This window comes from Tupaia chinensis, unplaced genomic scaffold (assembly GCF_000334495.1).
Source record: "Tupaia chinensis unplaced genomic scaffold, TupChi_1.0 Scaffold000450_1, whole genome shotgun sequence".
Taxonomy (NCBI): domain Eukaryota; kingdom Metazoa; phylum Chordata; class Mammalia; order Scandentia; family Tupaiidae; genus Tupaia; species Tupaia belangeri.
Window position 1 is genome coordinate 307,208 of NW_006159956.1, and position 10,998 is coordinate 318,205.

Consider the following 10,998-nt stretch of genomic DNA (forward strand, 5'->3'; position numbering starts at 1 on the left):
TTCCCTGCAGCTCTGGTGGTGAGCTTTGGAATTGACAAACACCCCAGGAAAGGGAGACCTGCAGGGGGAATGGGAGACCTGGCACAGCCAGGCGATGCGTGGTGGGTCTGGCCATGCTGTGGGCCACGGGCCTGCATGGAAGGGAGGAGGCAGGCCAGCCCTCCGGCCAAACACGGTGACTCGCTGTGGGTTCAGTTTCTCTTCATGACTGTTCCTGGTCGTGGAAGCGCTCAGAGGCTCTGGGGAGCCCCCAAGGAGACTGACATGAGGTCAGGAAGACTGGCTGTGGCATCCTGACTCTATCTCCCTGAACGAGACCATGGGCTCTGGGCCGGGCTGTGACACACTTCACACCCACTACTTGATCTGCTCCTTAGCCTGCCTTGAGATAAGGACTGCTATGTCCATTTTACAGAAGAGCAAAGTGAGGCCCTGAGAAGTAATAACGCAAGGCCACCCAGTCAGAGAGGCAGGAGGTCTAACGCAGATGGTCAGTCGCCCAGGCCCACACGCTGACCTCACCCAGGCTGCTCCAGACCACAGGGCAGCCAGCAGAGGCGACCTGAGGTCACCAGACTACCAACTAGGAAATATGGGAGAGATGGCACAGCCCCGCGGGATCATGCGTCTTTAATGCTGAAACCCTCCTGCCCTCTAGCCGTAGCTGATGGGAGTTCTCAGACTGAGGCTAGAGACCCATGCACTTCCTCTGATGCTCACACAGGCCATCGGAGCAAGTCTGGGAGTAGTTCCTCTCAGACACCCCTGGGACACCCGCCACTGCCCCCGAGCCCTTTTGACTAACACGGTGACACCCTAACAGCTTCGGGAGAGCGGGTGCTGAGGGCTGGGGGAACTCAGCGGTCACAGGAACTCCACAGGTGGGGCTCAGGGTCCCTGGCCCACTCCTCTCAGCCTGGGCAGCTGCTCAGGGCACACCTGTTTGCAGAACCTCAGGAATCCGATGGAGTAGGTCCTTCCCCACAGGCAGCAGGTGCCGTACATGCAGCTGGACCTGGGGACAAGCGTAGGAGAAGGCGGCGATGAGCCGAGAGCCAGAACTCGGGAAAGGCGGGGCTGGGGAAGGCCACCCTTCTCCAACCAGACAAGCCCGGGACACAGATCTGGGGCAGTCTTCAAGCCCAAGGGCCAGCACAGGGAGGGGTGCAGCAGAGTGGCCGCACAGGTGGCAGGCGGTGAGGGACAGAGGGCTGCAAGAACTGCTGGAGAAACAGACAAACAGGAAAGGACTGAGGCCGACAGGAAGAGAGGAGGAGCCAGAGAAGCCCTCTCCGCAGTCCGAGTGAGTGAACGGCCTTGCCCAGGAAGCGTGGGAGAGGCACAGCAGGTCAAGGTCACAGACAGACAGAGTCTGTGCATCCAGCTGACACCAAGACAGCTCACGGAATGCCCGGCCCAGGGAACACGACGGGGAGAGGTTCCAGGGAGACCTCATACTCACTCGATGGGCTTCCCTCTGATCTCCGACATGATGGAGCTCTCTCCCCCGAGGTACTCATAGCACAGGCTCAGGAAGTTGTATATGACCAAGGCTGTGGAAGGAGGTCCAGAGAAAACAACTCGCACCGGCACAGTGGGTGAGTAGGGGGCAGCCTTCTAAACAGAAAGCCCAGCAAGAGAGCCACCGCCACCACGGCAACCGGGAGGGGCCTCAGGGACAGAGACTGTGCAAAAGAGACTGGTCCAAAGGACCTACGATTCCCATTCCGTTTCTAAGTTCAAAATCAAGTTCAGCTGAGGTACACTGCTCGGGGCCGTGTGCCAACGCTGGTGGCAACGCCATAAAGAAATGCCAGGGAGCGGTTACGGCACATTCGGGATCTAGAGGGCAGGGCGGAGTCAGGCCCGGTGGGCACCGGGAAGCCCGGGAGAGCTGGTGGTGTGTATACCGGGGCACATGGGACTGGCGCCCTGGCTACTCGCTAGTTCAGGGCACTTGTTTGTGTTGTAGATGCAGAATTTACAAGACCACGTAACATGCCCAGAGGGGTCTCAGGAGAAATTCGAAGCAATGAGAGAGGGCCTTCATGCACTCGGAGGCCTGCATGTAGCCACAGGCACGGCACCACCGGCTGTGACCACACGAGGCCCACAGCATGTGGCGCAGATGTCTTGGGAAGCTCGTCAGCGCATTCTGCACCGGTCACAGCTCAGCGTCACCGCAGGGACCCACAGTTCGGCAGGCGCAGGAGACATGCCGTAAACACTGCTGCTATAAATACAGCTCCACGCTGCGAGGTCCCAGGTCCTCCTGGTCAGGGGACTCCAGCTGGGTCAGCAAGACGGGGGCTGCTGCCTGCCCGGTGCTCGGAGTGCACAGATGCGCCAGGAGTGAGAGAAGGAGCAGGGCGTGCAGGGGAGGAGTACGAGGCGCAGCGGAGACTGCCACAGGGGAGAATGCAGGGGAAGGGAAGGGGAACAAGGCCATGGGGAAGGTGATGGCAGGGTCAGGAGAGTAAGGGCAAGGGACACAGGTTCCTTCTCACACGATGCTGCCATCCCCCGGCAGCAGAGTCCTTCAAGGCTCCCTGGTGCCACCCGGCTTGACACGCAAGGCCTTTCAGCAGGTGACATGACCCTTCTCACATCGCGTCCCAGCACGTTCAGATCCTGCTGCCTGGAGCACCCTTCCCTCTGCCCTCCTAGGTGCTCGGAACTCGGCTCAGCGCCCACTCCGGGAAGTGTCCAGTGACTGCCATGCAGGTGAGCACTTTCTCACCCCCAGAACCCGATCTGCGGACACTTCCCAGGATCCCTCATGCTATGGCATAATTACCATCTGTTCCCCTAGGACTGTGAGCCCGAGAGAGAGGGCCTTTCCTGCTCAGAACGCAGGCATGACACTTGGCACGTTCTAGGCACCCACAGACACTTCTTTTTAAAGAAAGAATTATTTAATTTATTTATTTTAATTTGACGAGAGAGGGACAGAATGAGAAAGAGGGAAAGTGAGAAAGCAAGTTGCCAGGTCCGGGACTCAAACCACAGTCGGCTATGTGGGATCCCAGGGCTCTTTACCCCCACGCCACCTGCCGGTCTCACCCACATTGAATTGCCTTAGACTGGAGCACAGAGAACTCTGGCCATACACTTTCAGGCAAAAGTTGGCCCCTGGCAACTTGGAAAGGAACACGTTTTGGGGTGCTTTACCCACTTGGGGTTGCTGCGATCTATTAAGAACTCCCATCTCCAGTCACCTCCAGGTAACACTCTGCACAAACAAGACTCTTTTCTGTAACTGTCCCTCACAGAAGCGGCTCTGCCACCACTGGCTGTGCGAGCTCTCTGGGCTTCGGCTTTCTCATCGACTAGTGGGGACAGCGGGAGGACCCACCTTGCTGGGTGGCTGTGAGGTTTGGGTGAGTGTGCAAAGAGCTCAGGAGAGTGAGCACATGTGGCAGTGCTCCCAGGTGTGGCCGTCGGCCCTTACCGTTTGCCTGCCCTCCTCCAGCCCGGACGCCCCTTGATGGGGCTGAGGACCATGTGCACCAGCTCCTGGAGAGGGGGCGGAGGCGGATGTGCAGTGACAGCAGGATCTCCATGGACCTCCAGATCACTCTTTACTGACAAGAACGTTAGAGCAGTGACAGGGGGTGGGCACTGAGCCAAACCCGACGTCAGCCTGATAACCTTTGTCCAAACCCACACGAAGCATGTGAACTGGATGAGTTCACTCTAAGCTGGGCCCAGCGAGACTGTAACACGTGGTTATTTCCCAAAGACAGCCACGCCCGGTGATGCTGACAGCCCTCCATGAAGAGGTAGGGTCTTGTCTCCTCCCTTTATGTCTGGGTGCACCTGGGTGACCACGGCAGAAGTGACACTCTCCAGTGTCATCTGATGTTGGGGTTAGAAAAGGCCTCTTTCGGGAATCAGCCGTTAGTGTAATGGCTATGTCACTGGACTCCCACGTAGCCGACCGTGGTTCGCATCCCGGACCCGGTGGCTTAAAACTCACGCCGGGCACGTGTGCGTGTGTGCCCAAGATCCTGAGAGGAGAATGGAGAAGGGATGGTGGCGTGACCATCCCCCCTGGGGGGTGATTTCTCGCTTTCTGTCTCTCTATCTCTCTCTGTCTGGTGAGCGCACGCGCCCTATAGCAAAAACCTCTCCAAAAAAAAGAAAAGAAAAGGCCTCTTTCGGGCCAGCAGGTGGCGCAGTGGTGGAGGTGCTGGGCTCCCATACACCTGACCATGATTCGAGTCCTCAACCTGGCAACTTGCTTTCTTACCTTTCCTCTCTCTTCCTCTGGTCAAATAAATTTTAAAAAAATTTAATAAAATAAATAATTCTTTAAAAAAAAAAAAAGGAAGAAAGTCCTCTTTTAGCTCTTTCTCCCTCAACATGCTTGCCCTCAGACCCACCTGGGGGGAGCACAAGCTAGCCCACGTGAAGGTTTGTGTTGGGGAACTGAGGCGCTTAGCTGACAACCAGCATCAACCATCAGCCAGATGCGTGAGCAAGTGAGTGAGCAAGCCTCCAAGTAATTCCTGCCCCAGCCTTTGCATTCCACGGGGGCCTAGACCGTTAACCGGGCGCAAACTCTCCCCACCACGCCCTGTCCACATTCCTGATTGACAGCATCCGTGAACAAAATGAGTGGCTGGTTTGTGCTCGTATGTTTCGGTGGTCTGAGCCATTATTTAGGTAGCCAGAGTAAGTGGGATAGATATAACATAGACAAACATACGTGAAGCCACTGCATTCCCAGGGCAGTCGCCGCCTCTCCCACCTCCCGCAGTGCATGCTCTGGCTCCTCTGCTGACCTCTTCGATCCTTCCAGTTCAAGAGGCAGCACTGAGCAGGTGCAGAGCCTTGGACCCTGCAACCAGGCTGCCTGGGGGTGGCCTGGGGTTCCCCCAACTCGGGAGCAGGGCAGCCTCCGGCAAGTTTTTAAGCTCTCTGTGCCTCAGTTTCCTCATCTGAAGCTGGGGCTACCCTTTCCTCAGTGGGGGATGCTGTGGGACGGGGAGTGGCCGTGTACAGGAGCAGTTTATCACACGTGGCCTATTGCTTTGCCTTTTTCCAGACTATAAACTCCTAACAGGGAACTGAGTCCTAAACCTGATGGCTACTGGAGGGCCTGGTGCCCACACATACTCAGTCAACAACAAAGGGATGAAGGGCCAGAGGGAGACCGGCCCAAGCTCCAGGCAAGGCTGCCATGGCAGGTCTGAGAGGCACACGGGCGGCTGCACCCCACTCTCAGTCCCGCTGTCACTTGCCGGAGGGCCTTCTCCCTCTAGGCTGGAACTGGGCTGGGAAGCTGCAGCTCCCCATGGTGAGCGGTCTTCCTCAATCCAAAGGTAAAACCCTCGAGTGGAACCACAGGGGCCTATACCCCCTTCTCTCTGGAATCTCGCTCTGATGCCCCAGGCTCTGAGAAAGGCCTGGCACGTAAGCTCCGAGCTCCCGCTCCTCCTGCTGCAGCCGCGTCAGTGCACGACTGAACTGCATCGAGCCCGTGCAGCTCTGCCATCGGCTGGTCAGAATCATCAAATTTCATCGGCCTCTCTCATTCTTGACCTTTTAAAGGTGCTCTGGGCCAGCCGGTCTGTAAAACCACAATCTGCTGACGGTTTCCTTTACAGAATCATCAGTGAGTCACTAATGGGCTCGCTGATTCTCAGAAGGGACATGAGGCAGAATCTCCTGAGACATTATTCAAGCAGCCAAGCCAGGACCCACAGACCACCTGGACAGATCGATTCCCTGCTGAGGGATTACGGAGCCACATAAACAGCATCCCAACATCCCAGCAAGGGTGTTGAGAATGAACACGGTGCAGACACAAACGCTGACACAGTGGGCCTAGGTGTAGGAAGAGCAGAGACAAGGTCAGGAGTGGGGTCTCAGTCAGCAGGCTGCCACTCGACCACCCTGTGACACGCTCTAATTCTGGTCTCCTACGCCTCCCTAAATATCCACTATGGCCTGTGTGCCAGGCCCTGTGCCAGGCCCCGACGACACATGAGTGACCAAGGGACCCACGGGCAGGCCTGCCAGTCCAGAGGGCAGCAGCACATGAGGGAGGGCAGGCGCTCCCATTCTGTCCTGCAGTAGGGTTCTGGAACTCCCTGCTCTGCTCCAGGTACCAAATCTTAAACTAGACACAAATATGCGAATCAGGAGGGAGGACAGGGTGGAGGCAAAATGAGGACTGGCTTGGGGCTTGGGCTTGGAGCCAGGTGGGAGAAGACATGGGGTCACTCTCTTCCCATAAACCTAGTCCTCCATGGGGTCAGCCAGGACCCACACGGTCCCGGGGCAGCCCCCAGGAGGACTTGAGTACACTGTGAAAACGTTCTCTAAGGAGCAGTTTCAGAGCTGGAAGGCATTAGAGCCCTGCAATCCATCCACAGACACACAGCAAAGGGGGCCCTAATAGCCCAGAGACTCGAGGCTTTCTTTCCTGACTGGTGGCTTCTCTAACCCAGAGCTGCCAGGACAGAAAGTCGTAATTCCAAGAGCCCGCTCTCTTCGCGGTCTCTTCTCAGCTGTGACCCTGTGAACCAATGTGGCCTTGAAGGTCCCCAACACTTCAAGAAAGGATCTGCTAAGAAGTGCCCTCTAGCTGTCTCTGCCATAGTTCCGTGGGCGGGAGACAGTCGCAGCCAGCTAGTCATTCAAAATACACTCTGGTCACCTACTGCGTGCCTCGCACTCCGTGCAGGAGCCAGGTAACCCTGGGCAACCGGGCCATCTCAGCTCACCTCCTCTGCAGGCTCCACACCTAGAGCCAGCCTCATGGCCCAGCCCTTCCTGACGCAGAGACACTATGGCTGTCTGGGAAGACGGGACAGCCCGCACCTCGGGTCACTGGTGGATGAGTTCGGAAAACTTCATCTTGACCACAGTGGACAGAAACCACCTCTGCTCAGTAAACAGGGGCCTCAGAACATTTTTTGCCCTTGTGCAGTGACTAGTCCTAACGAGTACAACGTGCTACCACCATGGGGCGGGGCAGCCTCCTCTCGCCCCTTAGCTCTTCTGTCCCCTGCTGACCCTGCTCATTGCTGCCTCTTGCCACGCAGAGTGCCGTCTCTGCTCTCTCCTCAGGCGTGTCTTTCTCAACGGGGCTCGACGGAGAGCTTGGAATTCTTGGCTCTACCTGGCAGAGGCACAGCCGGCCTGCGAGGCCTTCTAGGAAGAACTGCCTTCAGTTCTCCTGAGGCCCTGCACCTTGCTGGACGGTCGCTCCCGGGGAGGGCACCTTGCTTTGGAGGCTAAGTGTGCCCTAGATCCTGAAGGGAGTGAGCGAGGCACCATTCTCGCACTGCTTCGTCCGTGCACGGGAATCTCCTTCCATCACAAGAGCCCCCACTTGTGCAAGGAGAAGCATGCCCTGCTTACTCCTTCAGTGGCCAGTGCGAGGCAACGCCAGGGACTCGGAGGCCTCAGTCTGACCTCTGGCCATGGTTATCGGGGTCTTGGGCAAGTTTCACAAGCAGCTAAATTTTGGTTTTTTTCACATTTGTAAAATGATCATATACACTCCACCAGGTGACGGCGGTGAGGATGAGTGCACGGTGACTAAAACACAAACTGTGGAGTGCCACAAAGTGCTCTCTTTTTTTAAAGGTTTTTCGGGCATGTAAGCTCAAAAGAGAGACAGACAGAGGGAAGATGAGAAGTCGTTTCCCTGGCAGATAGCCACACTGCAATTCCTTCTCTCCTCTTGGGATTTTGGGTGCGCACACACATGCCGGGCATATTTTTCAAGTCCCCAGGCCCAGGACTCGAACTATACTGCAGGCCGCATGGGATCCAGCCCCTTCAACTACCATGCCACCAGTTGGCCCAATAAATTGTCTTTTAAAAAGAGAGAGGTTGGGGTCAGCAGGTGGTGTGGTGTGGTGTGGTGGATAAGGGCGCTGGATTCCCACATGGCCAACCATGGTTCAAGTCCTGGACCTGGTGGCTTGCTTTCTCACTTTCCCTTTATCTCTCTTTCTCTCTCTAGTCAAATAAAGAAAAAAAATAACAAATGGAAACAAATAAATAAATAATTCTTTAAAAAAAATAAAAAGAAGGAACCAGCAGTTAGCGTAATGGCTATGTCACTGGACTCCCACGTAGTCGACAGCGGTTCGCGTCCTGGACCCAGTGGCTTAAAACTCACGCTGGGCGCGTGTGTGTACGTGCCCAAGATCCCGAGAGAAGAATGGAGGAGAAGGGATTGCAGCGTGACCATCCCCCCTAGGGGGTGATTTCTCACTTTCTGTCTCTCTGTCTCTGTCTGTCTGGCGAGCACACGCCCCCTATAGCGAAAACCTCTCCAAAAAAAAGAAAAAGAAAGAGAGAGAGGTTGAGGTGTCACTGTCCTGGGAACCCGGCCCAGCTGCAGGCAGTAGGGAGGAGACTTGATGAGACACCAAGATTAAGTCTGAACGTGAAGGGTGAAACATCCTCTCAGGCCTCTCCTCCCTCTCTGCACTTGGAACTCAGACTGCCCAGTTTCTTCTTCTAGGCAGGAGACGAGAAATTATTCTCTGGAGAAATAGATCCAGAGTCAAAAATCCTTCCTCTGGTGCCTGCCCAACTGCTGCACAGAAATGGCAGAGGAAAGGTCTTGTGTTCTGGTGTGTTCTAGCATCCTGCTGTGTTCTATGCCAGATGGGGCCCAGCAATTTTGAGCCCCATTCTTAAATGCAAAAGATAGCCAAGGACACTAGATATCTGTGGAAAGTTTCCAACACAGAGATCAAAGACCAAGGCAAACGCAGATGAAAGGAATTCAAGAGAGAGAGATAATGCGGGGAACAGAAGAAGACTGTAATTAACAATCCCAGAGAGAAAAAGAATGCTCTAGCTCATATCAAGAACAATGGGCTACATAAAAAAGAATAAGGAAGGCCTAGTGACCCTTTACAACATGATAAAGGAAATAAAGCACTCCACAGAAAAGCCCAAAGGTGGACACTTTAAACAGAGAAAACAAAACGGAAAGCAGAACAAAGAGCAACAGAAAAACAGCTGAAGAATTCCAACAAAAACGCAAGGCCTATGGCCTAGTGGTTAAGGGAGTGGGATCCCACATGGCTAAGCACAAGGTTTGAGCCCTGGCCCCAGCAATTTGAAAAACGTACTAGATGCGTGCACATGCAAGTCTAAAATCCCAACAGGATGAAGACATGGAGGAGACTGCAACATGACCACATTCCATCGAGGGAGGGTGCTTTCTCCCTCTTCCTCTTCCTTTCAGGAGAGCATACTCCATCAGACAACTAAAAACAAACAAACAAACAAAAAACACCAAAGCTCAATCTAGCAACATCCTACCTAAAAAGAATTCTAGATGAAGAAAAGTTAAAAAAAAACGAAGTTAAAAAGTGGAGGGCAGTGGTGAAGGTGGTGTAGTGGTTAAGGGCCAACCGTGTCTTGGACCTGATAGGTTACTTTACTGCTTGCTCTCTCTCTCTCTCTTTCTCTCTCTCTCTCTCCCTCTCTGATCAAATTAAAATAAATAAATTAAATAAATAAAGTTCAATAAAATCATTCTTAAAAAAATAAAAGGAAGAAAATTTCCCAGAATCTTGGGGCAAAAGTTTCTACACTGAAAGCGTCCAACATGTTGCCCAGCACGACTGTCCCACCTCCCATGAGATCTCAGAGCACTGGCAGTAAAGCCAAGATCCCCAAAACAAGGGAAATAAACACACACACCCACAAAGTTGGTCACAGGATCAGAACCCAGTAGACCTTCCAAAGCAACGACGAGAAGCTACAAGCCAGTGAGAAACATGCTCTGAAATTCAGAGAATACTCTCCAATGTGGGACTGTGTCCCCATGGATCACCTGTCGAAGCACAATGTAATAAAGATACTTTCTGATTTCAAAAGACAGAATGCCTCAGGAAGCTGCTAGAAGATGTGCTCCAACCAACCAGAGAGTGCAAACCCGGAATGAGGAAGAAATGGCATCCGGAGGACAGGTGACTCAGCACAGAGCAGGAAGAATCCCGGACGTCAGTGAATGAGAAGGCAGGGCGGCAGCCGAGCAGCAGAGGCCTGGAAAGCCGGTGTTCTGGGCAGGAGAAGGGCTCCAGGAAAAAGGTCGCCAAGGGGAAACCAGAGCTAGGGGAGATGTGGGTCCATCTAGCAGACTGAGGCAAGGTGGGCTTTTACAAATTCTGTTGAAGCTTTTGGGAATAAGTGAGTGATCAGTACCTAAGAAGCTGAGAAGCTAACCAGCAAGACAAGTGATAACCACAGCAAAAATGAAGTTGTCCAAGCAAAGAAATGTGGGGCCAGCAGGTGGCATGGTGGTCGGGGCACTGGACTCCTATATGGCTGACCATGGTTCTAGCCCCAGACGTGGTGACTTGATTTCTCACTTTCCCTCTCTCTCGCTCTCGTTCTTGTCCTGCTCTCTCTGGTCGAGTTAAAAATAATAGTAATGATGATGATGAATAAAATTCAATAATTCTTAAAAAAAGTAAAAGAAACATAATCTTGGAACACTATAACGTTCCACTCTGAAGAATAGTTACAGACACATAATAAAGCAAACAGTGAACGCAGACTTAGGAAAAAACGGATGCAGTCTCTCGGAAAAGACGAGGGAAGAGGGGCTGACGCAGTGGAAGCGTGCAAGGCTGATCCATGAAGGAAGGTTCCAGGTCTGTGTACAGAGATCGCCCCAGGTACATTGGGCACGCACATCCATGACCCTGGGCTGGCGGGCTCGGGGTGTGCTGCCGCGTTGAGATGCTGTCTCTCTTGCTTTCTCTCCCTTGCATGCAGGAGCACATGCATATAAAAGAAATGAATGAACTTAAAAAGATAATAAAGGGAAGTGCGTGTGCACGTACGTGTGCAGCAGGAGGGGGGAAGTGTGTGTGCACGTACGTGTGCAGCAGGAGGGGGGAAGTGCGTGTGCACATACGTGTGCAGGAGGGGGGAAGTGCATGTGCACGTACGTGTGCAGCAGGAGGGGGGAAGGGCGGGGGCCGGTACGGGGGAGGCGGGAGGGGG

General features: G+C 54.1%; 1 protein-coding gene across 2 annotated transcripts in view; it reads right to left on the minus strand.

Moving 5' to 3' along the window:
- The window catches only part of TMEM184B (transmembrane protein 184B), a 27,842-nt gene that overhangs the window by 8,981 nt on the left and 7,863 nt on the right, over window positions 1-10,998 (minus strand). For both annotated transcript variants that reach the window (XM_006155352.3, XM_006155351.3), the window contains exons 3-4: window positions 1,463-1,553; window positions 940-1,015 (exon numbers count right to left, since the gene is read on the minus strand). In XM_006155352.3, coding sequence (XP_006155414.1) covers window positions 940-1,015; window positions 1,463-1,553 — 167 coding nt within the window. The remainder of the gene's footprint in view (window positions 1-939; window positions 1,016-1,462; window positions 1,554-10,998) is intronic.